The sequence below is a fragment of the Zingiber officinale genome, unplaced genomic scaffold (assembly GCF_018446385.1).
Source record: "Zingiber officinale cultivar Zhangliang unplaced genomic scaffold, Zo_v1.1 ctg133, whole genome shotgun sequence".
Classification (NCBI taxonomy): Eukaryota; Viridiplantae; Streptophyta; class Magnoliopsida; order Zingiberales; family Zingiberaceae; genus Zingiber; species Zingiber officinale.
Window position 1 is genome coordinate 109,335 of NW_024589829.1, and position 24,976 is coordinate 134,310.

Sequence of the window (24,976 nt, forward strand, 5' to 3'; positions counted from 1 at the left end):
AAATGGATGTACATGTTAGTAAATTTATATATAAGGAATAATATGTTGTCCACCTTATGTTACATACTTTGTACACATCTAGTATATTTTTATTTTTATTTTTACTTTCTTTACCCTAAATACTAAACCCTATCCATTAAATCCTAAACTCTAAATATTATGCCTTAAACTCCAAACTTTAAAAATAAATAAATACAAATAATAATAAAATAAAAATTACACAACTGTTTATCCAACCCCTAAACCTTATAGCATCAGTTTACTATATAAAAATGATCAACATATATATATATATATATATATATATATATATATATATATATATATAATTGTTATCCTATACAATTGTTTGATGAGCGACACATAGGTGACTCAGAGTGATTTCGGATGCCTGGACTACTCCCAGGTACCCCTAAGTGGATTTCGACCATTCGGGCCGCTCAAGAATGCTCTAAACACCCAAAATCACTCGAGTCACCTAGCGTCACTCACTCTATATATATATATATTCTAACCCCTAAATCCTAAACGCAATAGCTTATTGGCATAATTAAGAATTGCAAAAAAAAATTTAAAAGTAACATTTTACCCGTTGTGAGAGGCGTTCAAAGTGGTCGCTCATGCACATAACTCAAGTAAAAAATCATATATAAATAATAATTTTTTTAATTAATTTTTATATAAAAATTATAAATGATCATCTTACGATTGACAACACCGCCAACTATTTTATAAATATCTTGGGCCACATTAAAAGGCAAACCAATTATCTATATCCTTTTGTCGCTCTCTCACTCAGATCCACATGTACCTAATCCCCATCTCCTGAGGCGTATTCAGCTGAAAGTAGGGATAAGTCAAAGTATATATGGAACATTACTGTATTCTTTTTTTGGATAGATAAGTGAATATACTTTCCACGTATTGGAATTGTAGGACTGGAAGGCCAAAGGCAGCAAAAAGTTCTATAGGGAAAGTAAAATCTACTATATGTGTATATAAACTTTTATCATTTAATTTACTTCCAATCAATAATATAAAGAACGCGTCATTTGATCTGATTTGATAATTTAACACATCATCATCCCCTCAAGTAATGGTATATTATAGCTGTAAAATTATATTCTAAAATTTAAAGATATTTTTTAAAATTAGAATTTATGAAGACCACGTTGGACGAAGAGTAAATTGTAAATTGTAAAATGTAAGGTGTGAGGAAAATATATACTTCCTTTTCGAAAACAAAAATCTAAATCGTGATAAGAATGGTCCCGCAGGGTCTTCTCGACAGGTGTCCGGCTTCCGTTGGATAGAGACGGCATTTCCCGCGTGAGGATGGACCCAAGCGGTGGGCCCATTCGTTTGGGCTTATAAATTTGGAACACCGTCGCCATGAAGCCGCAGAGCTGATGGCCAAGTCGCGAAGACACGCTGCAGACCGCCTCCTCGGCCGCGCCGCCGGGACCGACCTCCCAGACCTCACTGAGGAGGAGGTCTTATGGCCCATCGGCGACTCCTCCTGGTGGCGCCGGGCCGATCCCGACCGCGCCAGCCGTGACGGGGAGGTCGACCGGTGCGCTCGTCCCGCCGTCGCATCCTCGGCACCGGTAGAGGTGCCTGTCTGGCCCAGTGTCCTCCGCGATCGTCCCTCCGGTCTGGCGGAGATCGAGGAGGAGGAACCGACGAAGGGTGATTGGATGCCGCCGCACGAGTACCTGGCGAGGTCCAAAGGGCGGGGCGTTGAGATGTCGGTGATGGAAGGCGCCGGCCGGACACTGAAGGGCCGGGACATGAGCCGAGTTCGGGACGCGGTCTGGAGTTGGACCGGATTCAACGGTTGAGAGCCGAACCGGACCTTAATACGTTTATTTATCTGGTTGAATTGATAGTTTGTATAGAGTAATTTGTTCTTATGTTTTGAATGAATAATCTCAAGACGCGAGTTAATTACAACAAGGATCACTTAAAATCTTCCACAATAGTTTTAAACATATTAATCATTCCTTTATTAATAAAAAAAGAAGATATTTGATTATAGCGAGTTATTTGTGAGGAGGAAAATATATATATATATATATATATATATATACATTACTTTTTGGGGAAAGAGACTAGATTTTTTTTTTTTTTTAGAAAGAGAAAATTGGATGGAAAATGGAATAGTATAATAATGGTTTAAGAAAACAAAATTGGGAAAACAATCACATCAATCTGTGAGTGTGAATATCAAAGATGGTCATCACCTTTCAATGTTGTTCAATTATTGCAACACTACTTGTTCAAACTGTTTTGAAGAATTGGAGATTATTATTGAGATTTATTGTTTATCAGTTGGTCGGAGTGAGCATCAACCTTTTTGAGACATGAAAGGAGATAATAAACAATATTTTTGATACTGTTTGAATTCATAATCAATTCAATATCCAGTCCAAATCAGTTTAAAATGACCATTTTTATATTCATAGCTATTCGCAATTATTTAAAAAAATCTGAATGGCACGCAAATCAGATTATTACAAAAACTCTCCCACTGGCCACTATATATCAAATATCATTAAAGATTTCAATTCTGATAGTTTGCACTAGTTTATAGATTATTGTCATCTAAATTGACATGTTAAGAATCTCAACTCAGTTGATCGACAGTAGATTATTTTAGAATGAACCTTTTGGAGTTAGCAGAAACCTTCATGAAATGCCAAATCAAATCTTTGGATTATATACAAGGAAAAAAAAACACAATAACACTGACAAGCTTCATGTGCATATGATTCCAAAGCTCTGTAACAGTTCATCATTCGGTGCCATTACTTCTTTCAACAATCGCATACCTCTTAATTATCTGTAAACAGAATAGCCCGAGTAAGTTTCATCAGTAAAAAAATTCCATAGCTTTTAGCAATTATTCATCATTTAGAACCATCATTCTCTGAAAAATTTAAAAAAAAAAAAAAAAAAAAGAACACAGACGATAACAAAGAAATCTGGAACTGAACTAAAGATCCTTCAATATCAGAGTAACTATGACAAAAGCTTCATATGGAAATAATTCCATAGCTTTCAGGAGTTATTCATCATTTAGCCATTCAATCTGGCATCCATATCACCAGCACATTTCCAAAATCACAAATTTAATTGACAGAGCATTTGCCGCACAATCGAACGTGTTGAAACAACTAATTATTCTGATTTCTAAGCTCAGAAACACACTGCAAGTATTAACAGAATCAACTTCCGCTATTTAAAAATGCAGCAAAATTCATAATTTCGAGTTCTGTAAAAGAAAGAAATAACACAAGGAGTCGATCATGGTCATTTAGGTTTACATTTTTCTCCACGAAAAAAATACATTAAAAAAAAAAAGCAGGGCTTCAGATTGGACGACTCGAACCCCAAGATATTATTTTTAGTAGAAACCAAGTAAGCAGGCGGCTTTGCAGCCAGGCTCGTACCTGAAAACGACGGCATTAGTTGCAGAAGACGCGCAAGGCTGAGGTGGTGGTTGCGGGCGGAGGAAGGACGTTCGATCAGGGGCCGGTATATATAGAAGCGACGTGGCGGAGGTCTGAAAAATGGGAAAGAGCTGCTCCGTGTTACCCTAATATCTACGGTGCTTATGACGTTTGGTGCCTTTCATCTGCTTTCTCGAACGTTGGATTAATGGGCTTAAACTGGACCTCCAATTGCAATAAAAAGGTCCTCTCCAGACGGTGTAACGATTAAAACATCAAATATTATCATATGACAACTTTGGATCAAAACTCAATATATTTAAACATATGAACGAAGAAAATAAAATTATTAGTTTAGAATTTTTTAGTCACAAAATTAATCTGATATATTTCATTTGATGTCTAAGAATCACCAAATATTCACCTCATATTGTTCACACCATTCATCAATTTCCAAAAAAAAAAAACGCATTTTTTATAGGACTTTAAACTCAAAATTAATGATTTTCCAAAATCCAGTGCTCAACTTCTTGGTGTTTAATATCAGTAACAAAAACACATAAATAATCATCAGAATACAAAATCCCAGGCATTATAAATGGCCACTGTGTTTCTAGCACTAATTATGCCATCGATGCTTCATATTAACTGAAAATTCTGACTCGTTTAAGATCCCTTGGTTGGGGCTGTGACAGCAATAGATAGCATCCTGAATAAACGATAATTCAATTAATAAATTTTCTACAATTATTCGAAAGGAAAAAACATGGAATGTGCAACACTAGTTCTCAAACAGAATCCATTGCTCACCATGTGCCTCTCCAATGATGTGGAACAAGATAGCATGCAATCAGTTCATCCTGCAGACGTATCAGAATTGGATCCATAAAAGAATAACTGACAGTAATTTTACTCGCAGGTTTGGTTGTAAAAAGAGTTATTTTTGACCTTACAGATTTCTACAGAATAATTAATCTGATATATGATTGTAAATATAAGGGTTAATTGCGCCAGTGGAACCAAACAGATGGGTTAGATGATCTGAACAAGTCAAATAAATAGAACGAGCAAATTAAACTAATCGAGCTGAGCAACAGACCGAGCAGGTCAAATGGGCTGATTGGGCTAGTGGGACCAAGTAAGCTGGTCAAGTCAATCGAATTGAGTGGGTGAGCAGCGAGTGAACAAGCAATTCAATGAAAAACAAGGACTAAACTAAATTGAGATTACCATTATAGTGATTAAGAGCCTTTTGTATGGGACTATGACCTCAGCATTTTGTTAAAACCTCTGCGCCAGTCCTGGTGATCAAAATTGTGTGCTCAAACTGTGCGGCACGACTACCATCTGCAGTTACAGTCGTCCACCCGTCATCCCAAGTAACGTTTTCAGTACTTCCCATGGTTAGGATCGGCTCTGAAATCATAAAACCACATGATAATTGATAAATGTTATGCTTCTAAGAATAGACATCTCACTAAAGAGCTTAAAGCGACCCATAAAGAAGGAACATAGTAGATAAGTTAAACAACAGCAATAACAAACAAGCTTTATCCCACTGGTGAGGTCTACTATAGTAGATAAGTTAAATAAACACAAAATTCTATAAGCTTGCTTATTCTTAGGGCCAAAAGTCTAATGTAGGCAAAAAGAAACCCAATATGTATATGGTTAATATGGGCTCCAAAAGGGTTTGCGAGGAACCAACTATACGAATGTTGATACAATATGATCTAGGACCAAACAGGGCGAAGATCCAATCTTGAAGATGAGCCTAGCAAATATGAACGGATCTGGAGAAACTGAAGGTTCAGAAATGATCTCAAAGGCATACAAAGAACAAGGAAAATAAATAGAGATGAATTTTAATTAATATTTTAACTACAGCAAGTTGTATCTTTATTTTATAAAAAAAATCATGTAATAGAGGATAAGCATGCAATAATACGAGTTCTCTCTGTATTTCTTCCTCTCTTTTATTTTTCTGCCCTTTCTTTTCTCTTTACCACCAATTGCTGGTCCATAACAAATGTCCTTTACAAGTGACTAGTTTTACAAAGCTGGAAATGAACCTTCAAGGATTAAGCAGCCAGAGAATAGATAAAGGAGTACTTGCACATAAGATTACTCTGACTTGCTTAAATTACCAGTTTAGCAACATTTCTAAGAGTATTTGAGAATATAGGGAAACAAAAAAAAACACTTAGGTTGTGTGTAGTGAGGTGCATTAAGCTTTCAAAACCCAGGTTGCACAAATATATGCAGATAGAAGAAGCGAGTTCATATTCTTTAGAATGCAGCATGTGCTAATAGTTGTGCACTTCAAGCACAAGAAACCTAGCATTGAAACGTAAAACTGACAGAAAATCAATGAGGTATAACAGATTTACCAATGGTAAATGTTTCACCTTCAACCATGCAGCCCGATTCATCATTACCTAATTAGAAAACCATTCTCATCAGTAAAGATCATATATGCAAAGTCAAATTCTATGATGATTGTTCAAACAATAGATTCAAATGCTAAAGTTAACTAGGTCATTTATATTCTGAAGAGAACAATTTGAAGGAAATACGTAGAACATCCACTAGAAGCTTAAAATGTTAGAATTATTAAAGCTTTAATTCTTAATGCCTCTTCAAATATTCTAGCATTCAAAGAGGAATTCTACTGTGTAAGATTGCTGGAACACTCCACGAGTATGCATTCATAGCAAAGATGCGAATAAACAATAAGCTACCATATAAGCAACAATCATCACAATCATCACTATTGGTTCCTTAATCCTATCTGACAGACATGTAATATCAAGTGATGAACATAAATTACCTATCTACCTTACTGTATAAGAACAGATGCATTGCAAGAAATTCTAAATCCAAATAATCAAATTAAGCCCGTCATTCCCTATTAGTCACTAGAACACAAAATACAGAACCAATCAAAGGACAGAATTACTCTTAGAACATATACGTGCAGTGCTACAACTACTAACCAAGAAACCGCACAGTCATTGTACAACATGACAGTTTTTTCCCTTTAATGAACTATTACCTGGCCAAAGAACTCCCTTTGAGCTTCCACATTCCACAAGGATCAGAAATTCTTAAATCTTTATACAAAGAAAACTATTGCTTAGAAAGGATACTGCGTGGTCATCCAACCAAACAAATGACTAAAAGATTCAGAAAGATCTAAATTCCTGTTAGAACATTCAGTTCAACTATCACTCCCTGATGTGAACCAAATATGATCCAAATATCTGCAAGGCTGCATTTAATCAAATTACTCACAAGTAGTATAATGCACTATCTGGAGAAAGGTTATGTATCACACTAAAATTACTCTTCAGGAAACTTATAATAAATTTTATAGGATGTAAGATCTCACAGAATGGTGATTCCTAAAATCCACACTCCTCTCAAGTTTGTTAATGCAATCACATTTAGCACAACATGAATAAATGCAAGTACACGTGACATCAACAGAGATAATTAACCGACAGATGAGAAAAAATACTCACGATGGTGCAAGATGAGTGGCACAGAATGGAATACTGTCCCTACACCATGACCAACAAAACGCTCCACAACACCATAGCCATATTTTTCAGCATGCTCGCTAAATATTGTGCAGAAAAAATGAATAAATGTTCAAATGAATCTACAGAAGCTTTAGATGTGAATCTTAAGCACAAGAAGAAATTGACAGTCTTATTCATAAAAGAGTACAAAAAGTGCAGAAGTGTGTGAATCTTGTCTGTGCTTTTTTACAAGAACATAAATGGCAATTGTTTTTTATCAGACTAGAGGATCTGATAATCCTATCGTCAAAATCTGCATATATAATCTGAGTTTATCAACCCGTTATTTTCTATAGACTAATTGAATACATGGTGGCAAAAGGCGATTCGCTTGCCCCCCAGTGCCTCCGCCGGCCCATCCCCAAGCTAACACGGAAGAGGTAAATCACGGGTGGCTACTAGCCTTGGGCAAAAATAAATTGAATACAAAATACATGGAGAGATGCCCACTGTCCATTCAAACAGCAATACTTCTTCCAGTGCAGTATAGCTTGCTTTGTGCAATTCATATGAATATAACGACAATCACATTATTTTTACATGTAAATAACATGCCATTTAAGGTCACACCCACAAGCTCCAGTAAACATGATTTAAACACTGAGTCAATGAACAACTAATAATGTGGAGAAAAGTTAAGCATGAAGGCAAATGTTCATCAAAAACTAAATTAAATTTGAAAACATATCAAATGGCTAAGCGATTCAATGACTAGAACATTGTATGAATCTTGGAGTTTATTTTCTATAATCTTCTTTTTGATTTGATCAATGACTAAAACTTTCGAACCATAAAAATGACTATCATAAATATCTTATATAGTCTAGTGCTCTTTGAAGTTGGGTATAAATTCGAGGAATGGCTTCAAATAAATCTATGGGTATAAGCCAATAGAGTTTTATCCTAGCTACAAATGACACTGTTATTTCTTGTCTAAACTCTAAACTGCCAGTCTTGACTCTAGTAGGAATAAAGTAGACAAAGTAATTGTAGCTTTAGCCATTGATTGACACGGTAGAAAAGTGAATATTTGTTTTATGGTAACTCTAATATTTTAAACCTACCCAGTTGACACCTCATACAAAAGTATATAACAGTTTCATTGCCTTTTACACGACACCAAGTTATAAACTTATTGCCGATTTAAATTGATGTTGGGTCCCTCCTTCCCACCACCACCATCGCCAAAAATTAAATAGGAGCCCTTAAATTTATAGATGAAACTTATCAGTGAACTTAAATTCTTCATAGCACAAAATTATCAGGTAAGAGAACAAATATACCTTATTCTTTTGCCAATCTTCTTAAAGTTTGCACCATCTTTGCAAACATATATGGCCCTCTCTAGGCATTCTTCAGCCACCTAGAGAAAAAAGTATATATATAAAGTCAAATTCTACCTAATTTCCGTTTTGGTATCTTTGAAGTCATTGCTTGAAGTATGCCTTACTAGAACTTTGCTACCCAGTAATAACAACATTAGAGCAATTAGTATCGTTCATTTGCTGACATATTTCATATTTTTTCTCCACAGTTAAACAGTTTCACAGTTTCAATCTATCTTAATTCACCTAATGTGAAGAAAGATCAACATTTGCTTCGAAGAAAAAGTCTTACATACGAAATCTCTTAATCTAATCTACAAAAAGTCCCGAAAAAATTAAATGGTACTGACTAAAGGGTAATCAATCAGATAAAATATATATTGTCATTGAGAAACCTATATGTATTGGTCATATCAAACCAACATTGACTAATAAGAGATTCAACAGACATAAGAGGTAGACTTCTTTTAGAGATGTCAGCTTCAGGCCAAGGTTTGCCAAACTGAATAGTCATAAGTCAGACAATCCATGGAATCCCCAACTCGTGTTGTCCATAGATTATACCAAACACACCGCCAAGCTGAATCTCATTTCATCATTACATTTTCACCAAGAACACAATCTATTCATGGTTGCACCTTAGATTACTAACCTGACAAATGCAGATGACCATATCTCGTACATTATGTATTGTTCACAATATCACCATAAAGTCACATTGAAATGAAAATTAGTTATACGAGATTATGACAAGTGTCTTAATTGAAATACTGCTGAGCTTTACTTTGACTAGACGCTTTGTCAATTCGTTGACATTTCCACATAGAAATGTTTTTGATGTGTCCCCATGATAACCCTGAAATTCCAAAAAAGAAAAGAAAAGAAATCAAACATCAAGCCTTGTCTTGATAATTCTCATAGCAAGTGTTACATAATATATGCGTTGATATGCCAGAAAATATTATTTCCATCTATAGGTGAATTGACTAAAAATAACTAAAAGTAGAATAACATACATTCAGATAAACAGTGACATCGATGTTTATGATGTCCCCATCCTGCAGTAGAAAGGCATTGCAAGCTGAAGGACAATCAAGAAACCTATAGAAAGTGGGAAAAATAAGAAGGATTAAGGCACCATAAAACCTGTAGTTGGCGGGAATCAGGTATCCCATGGCACATGCATTCATTTACTGATGTGCAAACACTTTTGGGAAATCCACCATACCCAAGTGGGGAAGGATAAGCCCCAGCATCAATTATCATATTGTGAACTGCTTTATCAATTTCATTTGTCGTTACGGATGGCTGATGAATGGAAGCATCTCTCAAACAGTTAATACAATATTTTAAGCACACAGAATTTGTAGGAATAAAATTGGGCACCTTAAACAAGAATAAAAGAAAGAAGTTGGAAAACAAATGATAATGAAAAGTGAAACTTACATCAAACTCAAAATAAGCTTAGTAGATAACAAATGAAAATTTGCTATTTCAAGCATATATATTATCTGTTTTTTTGCATGTATGTTAAAATTCTACACAAACAACAGTAAGGAGTTTATGCTAATGAGGGCATGATCTAATATTTTAGGTACAGCAATTACCATTATAGCCACATTAACAGTGTAAACCTCTTAATAGAGATTGACTACGCCATGCATAAGAATGCCTTATGTTGAACAAAATTATCTAAATCAAAAGGCAGGTGAGTGGACTATCTACTGCTATATATTGTACACCAAAATTAGGATTTTTTAAGTCAATCTCAAATGCCCATATCTTATCCAAAACAGAATAAGAGAACATGGATATGTAATGCCCCATGCATCACATGAGAAAAGAGGGAAAATTTTGATTTAATGAACTTCTGTAAAATAATTGAGATAATTCCTTGAAACAAATCATAAATCGTATCTTCAAGATAAACTGACATTTGAGTTGCTAAAAACAACAAGAACACAATTCTTAAATTGATTTTGTCAGTTAAGACTTACAAGGATAATTTTTTAGAGTTAATGTTAATAGTGCGTGCTAATAAATGCCCCACGCATCACATGAGAAAAGAGGGAAAATTTTGATTTAATGAACTTCTAGAAATTAATTGAGATAATTTCTTGAAACAAATCATAAATCGTATCTTCAAGATAAACTGACATTTGAGTTGCTAAAACAACAATAACACAGAATTCTTAAATTGATTTTGTCAGTTAAGACTTAAAAGGATAATTTTTTAGAGTTAATGATAATAGTGCGTGCTAATAAATGCACAAAATGCAAAATGATCTTTTATATATATATATATCAACATTAAAGGAGGAAAATCACTCAAAGAAGTGTTGGGTCTACCTGCACTCAATTAAAAGGATTGTTTGGCAAAAAGGAACCCATCCAAAGTAACTCATGAGTCTATGTGTTGACCAGTCTATAAGGAGTCCGCAGTGGAAGAAGCTGGCAATAAATAATGGATCCAGATCAATGTGCATTGGTTCTTAGCATAACTAATTATATTCTAAAGATTGAATAATATCACATACCTGGTAGAACTATCATGACCAAGCATAATTTAGAGAACCAAACTACTAACTTATGAGGCTCAACTACTATCCCAAAATGCACAAGTTGAAGTTAGAAGTACCACGGTTTAAAATCTCGACCCGTGTTGAAGTTTCAGTCCCACGATACAGTTTCAGTATCGGATTGTGTCGTGCCGATATAATTTTGATATTTTTTAATTTATATATAGTAATTATTAGATAAATATGTTTATTGTGTATAATTTAAAAAGAAGTTGTATACTGATTTTATATAAGTTTTTAATTATTGAACAACTTAATATTGATAGAAAAAATAATTAAATATAATTTTCTTTAAAAAAAATTGATCTATCAATAACTCAAATTAAAATTGATACGTTTCATATGTTTAGGAAGCAATATTTCCTAGGCAGATCAGATAGAGACATTCTAAGACAAAAATATATGTTTCATATGTTTATGAAGCAAGAATCCTAAAAGTAAAAAGCTAAATATGTTAATATTCATCAATCCAAATTTCAAATTAATTCTAAGATAAAAAAAAATATTATCTATAATAAATATATAAATTAACACAAAGATGTTACTTTATATATAATAATTATATAAATTAACTATTTATTCATTTAATTAGTTATTAATTTAAATAATACATATTTTAAATAGTAAAAAATATCAGAATATCAATTAAAAGTAAGACAATAAAAAAATACAAAAAAAAATATCAGAATATAAATCTGATTTTTTAGAATTTTTAAATAAAATTTAAAATAGTGAACAAAGAATTTTCATAATATTAATTAATAAATTTTATTAAAAAATTTTAAATTTTAAACATATTTTTTATATATTTTATTGGGATAATTTAATTAGGGTTTATGAAAACCTATTCAAAATACCCCACTTAAGTTGGGAATTGTTTGAATTAATTAAATCGAAAGGTATAATTTTCGATCATGTAGCACGAACAGGAACATCGCGCTCATACGGCGGCGCTAAAGGCGTTCTGGGACGCTTCTGGTGGCATCGGAAGCGTCTTGCAACACTTCCAACGGCATGGCACCTGTGACACTTCCAGCGGCGCCGAAGGCATCCTCCATTGTGACGCATTCGACCCGCCTGCGATGCATCCAACCCGCCTACGATGCATCTGGGACACAGTACTTGTGCGAAGCGTGGTTAAAGGCGTCCGAGGCGCCTCTAGGACATCTTGAGCTTTTGCGAAGAGGGGTCGAAGGCGCCTCTAGGACGCCTTGGTCTTGCGACACTTCCAACGAAGCTGGAGGCATCCCACGACATCTTTGCAACGCCTCCGGGACACCTCCACTCACTTTATGGTCCTACCGCCTCGTTGCTGCCTCCCTACTATTGATCGCTCATGGTTGCCTTCGCCACTACCTCCCCTACTTTATATAATGTGTTTTTTATTAATCGATTAACAGAAGGAATTGATTCAATTTCTTCTATCGCAATTCCGATTACTTCTATCGCATATGTGTCGTGATTAATTAAATCGAAAGGTATAATTTTCGATCATGTAACACGAACAGGAACATCGCGCTCATCCGGCAGCACTAAAGGCATTGTGGGACGCTTCTGGCGACATCGGAGACGTCTTGCAACACTTCCGATGGCGTGGCACCTATGACACTTCCAGCGGTGCCAAAGGCATCCTCCTTTGCGACGCATCCGACCCGACCCTGCGATGCATCTGGGACATAGTACTTGTGCAAAGCGTGGTTAGAGGCGTCCGAGACGCCTCTAGGACATCTTAAGCTTTTGCGAAGAGGGGTCGAAGGCGCCTCTGGGACGCCTTGGTCTTGCGACACTTCCAGCGGCACTGTTGGCATCCCACGGCATCTCTGCGACGCCTCCAGGACACCTCCACTCACTTTATGGTCCTGCCGCCTTGCTACTGCCTCCCTGCTACTGATCACTCATGGTTGCCTTCGTCACTGCCTCCCCTACTTTATATAATGTTTTTTTTTATTAATCGATTGACAGAAGGAATTGATTCGATTCCTTCTGTTGCAATTCCGATTACTTCTATCGCGTATGTGTCGCGATTCCTTTTGTCACACGACGCGCACATTCGATTCCTTTTTTCGCGTGACGCACATGATGATGCATGTAAAATTATCGTGCGTGCTGTGCCGATTTTGCTCCCGTGTCGGAACAGTAAAAACCATCTGTGTCACGCGGCATGCAACAGTATTTCAATCATTGAGAAGTACCTCATGTATTGAACTTATAAACCTGCTTTAATAGCCCACACTTCTTCAAGTACGACGAAATCAGGATGTCATAATCTCCCTCACTTTAGGTCTGACAACTTGTCAAGGCCCAACATCCAACTCAATCTAGAAACATCCCTAATCAAAGGTATGTGAGGCCCAAAAGTGGCTATGCCATAGCGTAAGAAACCCTTTCCAACACCCAACCATGCCTAAGATTAGCTCCACCTAAATACCAATTGCCACAACCCACATAAATGAGAAAACAAAGCCATTAACTTCAGGCCTAATCACTAGCCCAGAATGTTTAAGCTCGAGGAATTGTAACTCACCAACAAAAGTTTATAAACTTTATGGTGTAGTAGGAACAACTATAGTATATTTCACTATAATTGTCCAAAAAACATTAAATGTAGCCATGTGGAATATGCATAAACAAGAAAAAATTTCAGATAAATTTGCCAAGTATTCATGGGTGTTGCTCCAGATAATGACCTAAGTACAAAGGATAGGTACTTACTCTAACCAATGTTCCTGCATAATCTAAGACGCGGGCCGCAAGTTCACAGGCAGCCTTCATGCGAGAAATACCCTCATCTTCATGTAATTGATGCTCCCTAGATAGTTCCGGCAACAAGCCTGAATCAACATATGGAGGTCTACAGATGTGATCAGGAACAGGAAGCCTTCCAGAAACTTTTCCACGCCTTAACGGTGGCCTTTTTCTTAATTTTATTGAACCATGTAGTTCTCTTGACCTTCAAATTAAAAAGCTCAGTAAACACATCATTCAATAAAATGCTTTACTGATCACTGATCAACAAAACTTGTAGCTATGTTCCATAGAATTAAGCATACTGCAACAAGTCTACAATAATAACAAGTAAAATATATTTTAGTAACACATGAACATGATGAAAAAAGTTTCAAAATATGGCACAGACACCACCTCAACCCTAGTGTGCTTTATTTCACACAGATCCCCTCAGGGAGGCAATTGAGAAAAAGAAAAGATGGATTGTTTAAATATATTGCAGGCACCATGAATCTAATTGGTACAAGGTTTGTTTATTTCATTTAAAAAAAAAAATCTTTCAAGCATCATCAATTTTTTGTCACGAGATGTAAAGACAAATCCTTGCCAAAGTATGTCTGAATCATCAATGGTGTGTCATGCAACATCACTAGAGTAAAAATAGTTTGACTAGCACTACATGAGACTAAAATAATGCCATTTAGAGAGCCTCTTTCCACAGAACATGACATTCAAGGTGTTCATTGAATTTTAAAATCATAAGGAACAAGGGTTAGAATGCAAATGGAAAATACTAAGTAAAATCCATACAATTCACCCTAAACAAAAATACAGGAAAGAGCCAGAACAACAAATAGCTATGTTATGACAACATATACACTCATAGAAAATGGGGTGAAACTTGTTGTCGTGCCCTTTGAAATATACTAAAACATAGAATATTGAATATGCATACCTTTGAATTCGTACAGCCTCCTCCAGTCCTGACAATTTCTTCGATACAATGATGCCTGGTCTCTTCAGAGTATACTCTCCTGATAAATAAAGTCATTTGGATATAATTGAAGGGGGGGAAGGGAAAGAAAGCATCCTACAGAAATAAAAAAAAAGTACCACTAGGGAGCATAATCGATGGGAATTTATATGTACCCTAGCAAGTACATCTCAAGAAGTTAAATTTCAAACTTCTTCAACGAATACAAAATACAGCAAAATTTGTCTTTTCCGCTATAAGAATAGGAGCAAAAAAGGAAAAAAGACATTGTGAGTGACCCACCCATGAACTGTTAAAACTGAAGACTGAGGAGGAGTATCTCCCAACAAATAAATGGTGAAATGACCCACTCCTGAACTGTTAAGACCAAGGAGAAGCATCTCGCATTGTCTATATATATAGTAAATAGAAGCAGCATAGCTTCGTCTAAAAAGATAAACTTCAATTTTTTTTCGACAAACATATGATCACTGCAAAACTTTTATCTTTCCCCTATAAGAACAGTAGCAATAAAAAAAATAATACATGATTAAATCACCCACTCATGAGCACAGAAGACTGAAGAGCGAGGAGAAATTTCTCGCATTGTCTATAAACATAAAAAACTAGAAGTAGCGCTTCTATCCGAAGCTCAAATTCGACAATACCTGAAGGGGGGTTTGGGATGGATATTTCGAGAGGTTGACCGACGAAGAAAGAAGACCTCCAAGAAGGTTCAATCGAGGGAGGAATCGCCGCCGATACGCAACATGGCCGGCAAATGAAAGCTTTCAGTGCCATCCGCGAGCGCCACTCTACGGAGTCCGTCAGGGCCTAGGAATTGGGATAATAAAATAATAATAATAATAATAATAATAACAAAATATTGCTTCTTGGGTTTTATAACGGGGATTATAACGTGCCGGGTTCACGATTTGGGCCAAACCGCCTCAATTATTTTAGCACCAATAAAAAATATATATACAAATTGTAGAACGTAACTTATTTCTAGAAATTCGAATTCTAATTTACGAGTATTGAAATTGAAGTGCCCAATTAAAATTATATAAACGGTGGATTTGTCCTATCGATGCAGATTTTATTAAATTTTAATTTGTTATTGACACAAATAAGTTAAATCATCTGTCGCAACTCACGCCTAACCTCAGTGTCGAGTTTAGCTAAATGCACAGTGATTTGTAGAGGGGAGCAAAAATTCGGAAAAACTGAATTAACCGAACCGAATCAACCGAATTTAGAAATTCGATTCAATTAATTCGGATTTCGATTTTTTTAAAAAATTCGGTTCGGTTTTCGATTAATTCAGTTTAATTTCGATTTTAAATTTTATAATTCAATTAAATCGAATAATAATATTATTTTAATTAATTTTTATTTTAAAATATAATTAATTAAATAAAATCTTTTTTTAAAAGGTAAAACTGAATAGGATTTTAAAATTCAATTAATTCGGTCGAAAATTGAATTAACCGTTATCTTATCAGTTCGGTCGATTCGGTTTCATAAGAAAATTCAATCGGTTCAATTGGTTGAAAAAAAATTCAATTTATTCAATTTTCGATCTATTCGATTCAATCGGTTCGGTTTTGACTGAATGCTCACCCTAGTTATTTGTGATAATGAATCAATCAAAACTTGTGCTAATTTCAACAATAATCCATATTTTTACAACAACCGATTTAAATGACATCAAATTTTAAACCTCATTCTATTTCGCTGGAAAGTGAGATGGCAACTAGACTCGAAGAATCAAACAGAATTAGGCTCTAATTATAACTCTAGTTATCAGACTAACAAATAGTAACATTATATTCATCATGTTTCTGGATCAGTGAAGTAGACAGGGCTATCAGTTCCACCCATGTTTGCTGAAGCAAATGAATCTAGAGATTCTGAGATGGATGGGCTCGAAAGGCTTTCATCGGAATCCGAAATATCGTGATGCATTATAGAAATGTGTTCATCAGGATCAGAAATTTCAGACTCTGAGGTTCCGTGCATGAGCTTGCTTATTGCTGTCTTTGCAGTATCAACAAACCACTCATCCTCAGGAAGTGCACTAATAAAAATTCTCTTGTTAAGGTATTTGAAAAGAAAACTAAATGATAATTGCCAGATAATGCACAACATAAAGTCATACCTTTGAGGATCTATACCTCTAGCAGAGAAAGTGCCAATTGCTCGTGTTATAACAGCCGAGACGAGCTGATGGACAATTCTAGATGAGTATCCCCCACAAACCGTAATTTCAACTATGAAGTGCATATCAAGTATAAACTGGGGAGACGATCAAATGTTAGTTCAGCAAGTATGAAACTCAAAATTAGATGATTGATTGAGAGGAAAAACGCGCCTGTTGCAAGCCAAGAGGCTGAAGTTGAACAGAGTCATCTTCAAATACATTCCAGAATTCATGCTCTTCAGAGAGCCACATAACCACTGTCTCTATTAACCTAGAAAGAAGAACTTTTTGTATCTTTTCTTTCCCCAGTAGGACATCCCTTGCCACACTTGCTAATTGCTGTAGCCTTCCAAATATTCCCTGAAATTAAACATGTAACAATGTATTGCCAGAAATTAGTGTGATGGAATAGCAGCCTATAAATGTCGACATATCAGTTTAATTCCAAGTTATTGAGCTGGGAATTGCATTTCCTACACAAAACCAGACTATTCATTCAGGAAAGGAAGTTCATAAAACAAATTAGAGAGAAATGACAACAGTCAGTCATATATACAAGCAGAATAGCTAGAGGATCAAGAAATGATACTTTTGCTACAAAAAGAATAAAGTATAAAGGCCTTATTAATGCTGCAAGGATCAAAAACAGAGAAATAGAATATCCGCTATGAGGGATAAAGTTATTTTTTATCCCTCTTGACTCTGAGTTTGTTCATCTGATGGGTCATTCATGTGCTTTTAATTAGCAAATAGCACCATGATAATATCAACAGAAAAATTAAAAGTTTCGAGCAGTAAATCACCCGAAATGGCAAAGATGGAAGTGGCTCTAAATCCCAGTAAAGGTCATCTCCTTTGCTTTCCAAATATATCCGAGCATCTAATTTTGCTTTTCCTTCCCGTGAGTAAATGAAGGTCAAGACATACTGTCTACAGAAATGATCTCTAAGCTTATCTAATGAATGTTGGAGATTTCGCCTCCAATCTTTGTAGTCCACACTGGTAACAGAAACATTTGAAATGCTTTCTGATGAGCCACCACCCCTATCTTTGTTTTCATTTTGCGCAAAGGTAACTATTTTTTCTACAGCTATTGGTAAGAGTTCAAGAGCAACTGCATATGCAGTGCCTAATAGACGAAGCTGCTCAGCATCAGTTTCAACCTTAAACTCTGCAGATTCTTTTGGTTCAATGAGATTATCATCTTCAGAGGGACCAGGTAATGTCTTAATTACTGCCTCTATGAACTTATCGAACAGTTGAAGAAGCTTATTTAAAACGTGCCTGCCAAATTGTGATATTACGGTTGGTGTAAGCTGATCCAATATTTCCTGTAAAAAAAAGGTCAGATAAAACATCATGTCAGCTATTTCATCAATAAATCAGTGAATCGTATAACCATGAAAACCCAAGTTCATCATCTTAGGAAAGAGCAAAGAAACAGGGACAACTGTAGTACCACACTCCATTCAATTTAGAAACTTAATAAACTTAGATCATAAAAATTAATCTAAATACACGTTTCTGAATGCAAAGTGTATTCTTGTCTATTTACTAATAAATACCTAGAAATATAGATCCAGATTGCTTTTCATTAACAAAACTAAAAGATTTATTATGGTAACCACTTATAATTTTAACATTTTCAGTGGGTGTATTATAGTTTAGGTTCATCCTGCAAGAAATATACAGGTTTTCGAGAAATTTTATGCATCCAGCAGCATGAAAAATGGTACTTACTTCCACAATAGTCATGAATTTCTTCCCAATGCCAGAAAACATGAAACCTGATGGTGTTGCAACAGAAACTGGCAAATCTAACTGAGAAGATAGAAATTCCAAATTATCATCCTTTGTCAAATCAAGAATCCTTCTTCTGGCTCGCCTAAAGTTCATATCTAGAACCTCTTCAAGGTAAGGAAACAAAAGTACCATAATTAACTTTGAGAACTTTAGTCCTTGTGGTTCCAAAAGGGAACAGTGACTAAGGCATGCCTGAATACAGATACATGTAGAACGAAGAGCCGTGGCAGTCTCGGGTGAATCAGAGTTTTCTTTTACTAAACGAACAAAAGATTCTATCTCATCTTCAGCCCACTGCACAATTCGATTCATGTAATTAGCCATGTCTCCAACAATTAAGGTGGATTCTTTTGTTGCCACTGAGATTGTTGAGAAAACAAGCTCAGAAAGAATTGCAGCATATGTCTCTAAGTAAGTAGAACATGAAGGAAGAAAAGCCTCAATCTTTTTCCGAAGACGGGAATCATATGCATTCAGCATTAATTTAAGTGCTAGAGAACCTTTCCCCAGCTTAACTAAACCAGATGCAACTTTTCGTAATTCTGTAATTGATATATATGGTTGCTCAGTGATCCCTACAATCTTATCCACAAGCATTTCCTTTTTTTTGAGAAAAGCTAACCTATACGAAGAACCTTCAACTGATGTATTTCCCTTCAAGTCACATAATTCTGGTGAACTTTTTTCCTCAGTTAATATAGCTGAAAGTGCTTCTTCTAGTTTATGCTCTGCCAATAAGACATCTACCATTTCCAAGAAAGTAATCTTAGGGTCCTCCAGATCATTGTGCAATAATTGATTGATATCAGCAATATCCTCCTCGGAATTAGGTTCTCCACTGCTATATTTATTCCACACTTCTAATTCTCGGCAAACACCGCTCATGAGATCTTGTACAATAATTCCTTGAGCAGAAACATGTTTTTGGAGATCAATCAACTCTTGCTCCATTTCTATAACCTCTTCTGATAGTCTGCAAATAAAGCGCAAAGCCACTAGCAAGTTCAGGCAAAAATAAAAATCCTAAGAATTGCATGTTCTCATGGAAACAGAGCAGATCAGGTAAAACATCTTATATACTGAATGTTTTTCTACTGGTTTATTAACACGACTTTAGCAAGTTAGACCTAATTTGATGTTTTCATTGAGAATACATGAATCAGATCTTGCTTTGTGATGCTAACTGGCAAGATATTTTCATAAATCCAATGTAGGGATTGTAGTAAGGTCGGTTCTTTCATTTTAACTGTGACTATCCAATGCGAATGTGGCAAGCTTGGATTTGAGAACTTGAGTTTTGGTTCCTGAATCATCACTATCAAGCCCCATTAGCTCCAACTATTGAGATGGGCTACAGACCGTATCTCCCTATATGTGGCAGTGTAAGTTTATATTGCCAGTAATATCCAGATAATTAAATTATTTTTTGTTAAATGTTAACTAAACATTTTTGGACTTGAATTGACTTTATTAATCTTATAATACAAACACACTTGAAAATCCTATTACCTAAATTCTCTTAGTGCATGTTAGGGTTGGGTTAAGTTTTTTACATACCTAGAACTAGCTTATTTTACAGTATGGACACAAATCTTCACGCTATGGAGTGGATATGAGTACAAAGATAAATATTCATGATGAATTATGTCTCTCAAATAGATGTGAGTATATTTAGAGTATTTTATTTTTCAAGAACACTACCCTTTAGTCCCTTATCTAATGTATGTTAGAATAGATGATCTATATCAGGAGGGGCTAAACATTGCCGCTCATGCCCCAATGACACGCATCCAAGTGGTGCAGGGACAACACATGGTCTAGACAAAAATAGATTCAACAGTTTGTAGCTAATGGATCAGCCCTTTATTTGGTCCATTCCATAAATGATATACAGAATTTTGATTTAAAAAGAAAAAAAAAAAGAGGTTGATGCATAATGTTCTCTGGAATTAGTCCAACATAACCAATATAATATCCTAGTATTTGTCGAGGTCAAAGCCATCACCCAAGTAATACTTACCTATTAACCAATCCAACGAACTTCTGAGAATTTATTGCATAACAATTGCAAGCATATTGGTTTTTAATCTGCTAATAAATAGAAATTGATATGTATTGATTCTACCAACATTACCTGAGGAAGGCTAGATACTTGGATTGTGTGTTCCCAGATAGGTTTTCAACAGCATCCTTCAGTTCCAAAAGTTCAGAACAAACTTTTCTGATACCCTGCATATACATCCATTTCCATGAAGGGTGTAAAATCAACCTTAGATTGTGCAAGCAAGATTTAAACCCACAAAGTTGTAACATTTGTCGTTCAATTTATTTCAGCCAAATATCATGCTGATTTTGCAACAATTTATGGATTTTTGGTCACATCCAGTCCTCAAGGGGTTTATTTATTAAAAATATATATCAATTATCCTAGTTGATTTTCATTTAACTCAAAGTGAGGTGCAGATGTGTTTTATGATAAATGTCCATTTGTTGGGCTAGTAGTAACAATCACAATTGATTGAGTAAACATCCTTGGTTCAGTCAATGATATAACCCACCTAATGCACATGCATTTATCTAACTATATATGCTGTTGGATTGTCACCTAATTGTACATGCATTCATCTGACTTCTGAACCGAGATGACTGAATTGAATTTGCATCAGATAGATGCCTACGGTACATTGCCATGTCAAACTTTTACAGTTGAACAAGAAAATCTGGAAGGAAATATTAGAATGGTTGACACTTCATGTTATTAAATATAAAAAGTGAAATCATGAATTACGATGGCATGTTGAATGTGGAGCAAAGCCATTCAACACAATAGAAAATCCACCTCCAGGCTAATATTTTCGTCTAATGGCATAATATTTCCAGACGGAATTTTTTCATTGGAAGTTCCATATCACCCAAGTGAAGTCCCTGACTCTTGTAGTTGTTTCGCTCTAGTAACCAGTCTGCTAAATGTCCATTTATATAGCTAACATGTCTCTCAATAAACAATAAACCTAAAACATCTAGATCTACCATATTTTTCAGTAGGATAAGCTGTAGCAGATACAAGCAAGTAGTAATTATATTAAATATGGAACTATAAATCAAAACCAAACTACATCATGGAGCAAACCGTGAGATCACCGTCACTAAACAAAAGGTCGCCGCTGCTAATTCTTCAGTTAAAAGGATAGTTTAACAGAGGGTTAGAGAACAAAAGGGGGTTTAGAAATCGGGGTACCTTCTCGGTATCGGATTGGTAAATGGAGTTGATGCTGGACTGGGGAGTGATCCATTCGTGCGGGGGGAAGTAGTCGTCCTCCTCGCTGCTCTCCATCTACTCTCCTCTGCCACTCCGCCTGCTTTCCCCTTTCTCCTGCTCCTTGGCTTCGACGCGGACGAGAAGACGAAGAAAAAACAAGGATTTTAAAAATGTTTTCCTTTACGCTTCTTTATTTTATAAAAGTTTTATAATCTTACATAAATCCCTCGAAAGTAAAACTTTTTGCAAAATAGGAACAACGCATTTACCGCAGCCAAATATAAACAATTACATAAATATATTAAAAATTAAAACTTTTTAAAAAAATGTAAATTTACATGCAATCTCCCATTATAAACTCAACTTTACATTTAATATTTATTGATCAAAATCTTTATTTCCACTCCCTAGTCAAAAATAATAATTATTCATGATATTTTCATATATAAAAAGTCCAAAAAATGAGTATAATTTTTCTTAAATTCAGCACATTAAACTAGAATTTAGGGGGTGTTTGGTTAAATGATGGAAATAACTATGGATATGGTTTGATAGCAGGATTGAATGGGAATAGGAATGGAAATGAAACTCATCAAGTTATACGGGTTTGGTTGATTTCTATAAATCTGGTAATTATTCCCAAAATGTGATTCTCAAACCCACAATCCAAACACTATCTTTTAGGGTGCATTTGGTTCAAGTTATCATAAATAACCTTGGTTATGTGATTACTAGGTAATCACATAACCAAGGTTATGGAAAATAAAACATAACCAAATGTTGTTTGGTTCAACCTAGGTAATGCAACAAAAACTTGTTTGTTTGAAGGTTTTAATGAATACCTTAGTTTAATATTTTACCGTATTACCCTCAGTTACAAAATCAACTATACATAATATTATTATTTATTTTTTATGTTTTTTTTACTTTTCTTTTTCTTGTATATTTTTTTTTTACTTTTTTATGTGTTTTTATTTATTTTTTTAATGTTTTTATATTTTTTTATATTATTCATATTTATATTTTTTTATTTTTTTACATTTTTAAAATTTTAATTTTTATTTATTTATTTTTATTTTTAAATTTTTATAAATTTTTTATTTTTAACATTTTTAAATTTTTAATTTTAAAAAAAAAATTTTAAAATTTTTATTTTAAAAAAAAAAAATTTAATTTTTTAAAAAAAAATAAATTTTTTATTTTTAAAATTTATATTTGTTTAAAAAAATATTTTTAAAAATTGTAAAATTTTTTAAACCTTTTTTTATTTTTTTTACAGTTTTTAATATTTTTTTTTACATTTTTTCTTTTTTTTCCATGTTTTTTCTTATTTGAGGGTATTTTTTGTATAAAAAATTCGTTAACCCCGGAATCAAGAAAAACCTTAGTTTTCTGAGGTTTTCCGATTCCGGGCTGCATGACTCTTTTGCTGACGTGTCGGGCATGGAATATTACTCGGGAATCATCGAATACCTAAACCAAATAAGGTTTTTGTTGATAACCTTGAATGAATAACCAAGGTTATCAAGAATAACCCCGAACCAAACGCACCCTTACTATCATTCCATTCCCTCATTCCCAAACTCATCAACCAAATACCCCCTTAGTATATTTTATATTAAATTGAGCATGACTCTTTTTCCACTTTAATTAGATGAAAAATATACTAGATTCTTCTTTAATGATAATCAATTAGATAGAAAATATATTAGAAGTTTTTGAATTGTGCTGAATTTATAAGGAATTATATTAAGTAGGAAAAAAGTCATCTTCAATTTGATAGAAAATATACCAAAATCTAGTTTAAATTGTCGAATTTAAGAGGAATTATATTTTTTTTTAGATTTTTTATACCTAAAAATACGAGGGGCAAATTTTGATAGAAATATACTAGATTCTTGTTTAAAGTGCTGAATTTTGATAGAAATATACTAGATTCTAGTTTAAAATGTTGAATTTAAGAGGAATTATATTCATTTTTGAACTTTTTGTACCTAAAAAATCTGAAGGGCAATTAAGTAATGATATTTGCATGAGGGAGTTAAAGCAAATGAAATTTTACATGCAGGGAGTGAGAATAAAGTTTTTTAGACATAGGAATTGTATGCAAAGTTAAAATTATGATTAAAGATTTTTCTCTAATTTATCGTTTTAAAAAATTATAACCAAATTGTATTAGTTGATAATTTATTCTGCTTACTCCGAGAGCTCCCACAATATTAGATGAGTACCATATTAAACGTAAGAAATTTTATATAACTCAATCAAAAAATCTCTTTTATTGTTTTTATTTTTGTAAACAAAAACTAAATTAAAAAAATTCATGTGAATTAAAAAGAAAAATATATATATATATGACAGAGCAGCTCCCTGTTTACTCCCACTCTATGGACTTGCTCCCTCCCTCACCTATGCCAAGGGCCCAAGTCAATTAATGTCTCTCTTACTTACTAACATATGAAACATATAAAATATGGACAATTTTTTAAAAATCTTTGAATATATTATTTCACTATTTAATTAAAAAATTAGACTCTTTAATAATAATCAACTCTCAATTGATTCAGTGAAGTCCAAAATTAAGTGACATTAATATTTTTTTCATTTTACGAAAATAATTTTAAGCCTTATTAGTAAATTCAACTTCTTATCTGTATTAAATCATAGATGCATAATTTAATTTTTATTATCTATATTACTTTTCGTCACCTTAATACTTATTGGTTCTTCATCGTTCTCTCATTCTCTCTCATTTTTACTATAATTTTCTCCTTCTAATCTTTTTTATATTACAACACATCAAATTCATCTGTTTTTACTCTTCTACATATCAATACAACTCATCAATCAATCTATATCTCATCGATTATTTAAGAAAAATTACAACTGCATTTATCAATCTTTGTATCTCATCAATTCTTCAGGTGATATAACATATTTTTGTTACATAACTTAAGGTATGATTAATAACCTAATTTCTATTTTATTTTCAGATTAATTTTTTTATAAAATAAATCATATTAGCATTGGATAATATTGTTTAATTATTTGATAGTAAACATTTATTTTAT

The 24,976-nt window shown here is 34.1% G+C and overlaps 3 protein-coding genes and 1 long non-coding RNA gene across 6 annotated transcripts; 1 reads left to right on the forward strand and 3 right to left on the reverse strand.

Moving 5' to 3' along the window:
* The first annotated feature begins 1,409 nt into the window (after nt 1-1,409).
* LOC122036082 lies at nt 1,410-1,841 on the forward strand. The gene has a single exon (XM_042595276.1). The coding sequence runs from the start codon at nt 1,410-1,412 to the stop codon at nt 1,839-1,841; it is 432 nt and encodes a 143-aa protein (XP_042451210.1).
* Nucleotides 1,842-2,542: 701 nt separating this feature from the next.
* On the reverse strand, nt 2,543-3,572 carry LOC122036142. Its single transcript, XR_006127323.1, has 2 exons — nt 3,453-3,572; nt 2,543-2,842 (listed from the first exon to the last, which is right to left on the reverse strand). It is a non-coding gene; the product is annotated as an uncharacterized LOC122036142 (long non-coding RNA).
* A 369-nt stretch (nt 3,573-3,941) lies between these two features.
* LOC122036110 (methionine aminopeptidase 1B, chloroplastic-like) lies at nt 3,942-15,498 on the reverse strand. Of its 2 annotated transcripts, none has more exons than XM_042595321.1 (12): nt 15,309-15,498; nt 14,623-14,701; nt 13,653-13,890; nt 9,508-9,747; nt 9,378-9,419; nt 9,146-9,217; nt 8,320-8,399; nt 6,977-7,074; nt 5,843-5,890; nt 4,683-4,868; nt 4,263-4,312; nt 3,942-4,161 (listed from the first exon to the last, which is right to left on the reverse strand). In XM_042595321.1, the coding sequence occupies exons 1-10, from the start codon at nt 15,439-15,441 to the stop codon at nt 4,723-4,725; spliced, it is 1,176 nt and encodes a 391-aa protein (XP_042451255.1). In that variant the 5' UTR covers nt 15,442-15,498; the 3' UTR covers nt 3,942-4,161; nt 4,263-4,312; nt 4,683-4,722. The 2 variants fall into 2 exon arrangements, with proteins under 2 accessions (XP_042451255.1, XP_042451256.1); XM_042595322.1 differs by having other exon boundaries at nt 3,946-4,161; nt 9,508-9,669; nt 15,309-15,495.
* A 775-nt stretch (nt 15,499-16,273) lies between these two features.
* Nucleotides 16,274-22,070, reverse strand: LOC122036111 (exocyst complex component EXO84C-like). 2 transcript variants are annotated; one of them, XM_042595324.1, is made up of 7 exons: nt 21,885-22,070; nt 20,781-20,875; nt 18,584-19,619; nt 18,007-18,174; nt 17,015-17,203; nt 16,802-16,938; nt 16,274-16,720 (listed from the first exon to the last, which is right to left on the reverse strand). In XM_042595324.1, the coding sequence occupies exons 1-7, from the start codon at nt 21,978-21,980 to the stop codon at nt 16,477-16,479; spliced, it is 1,965 nt and encodes a 654-aa protein (XP_042451258.1). In that variant the 5' UTR covers nt 21,981-22,070; the 3' UTR covers nt 16,274-16,476. The 2 variants fall into 2 exon arrangements, with proteins under 2 accessions (XP_042451258.1, XP_042451257.1); XM_042595323.1 differs by having other exon boundaries at nt 17,647-18,174; nt 21,885-22,069.
* Nucleotides 22,071-24,976: the final 2,906 nt, after the last annotated feature.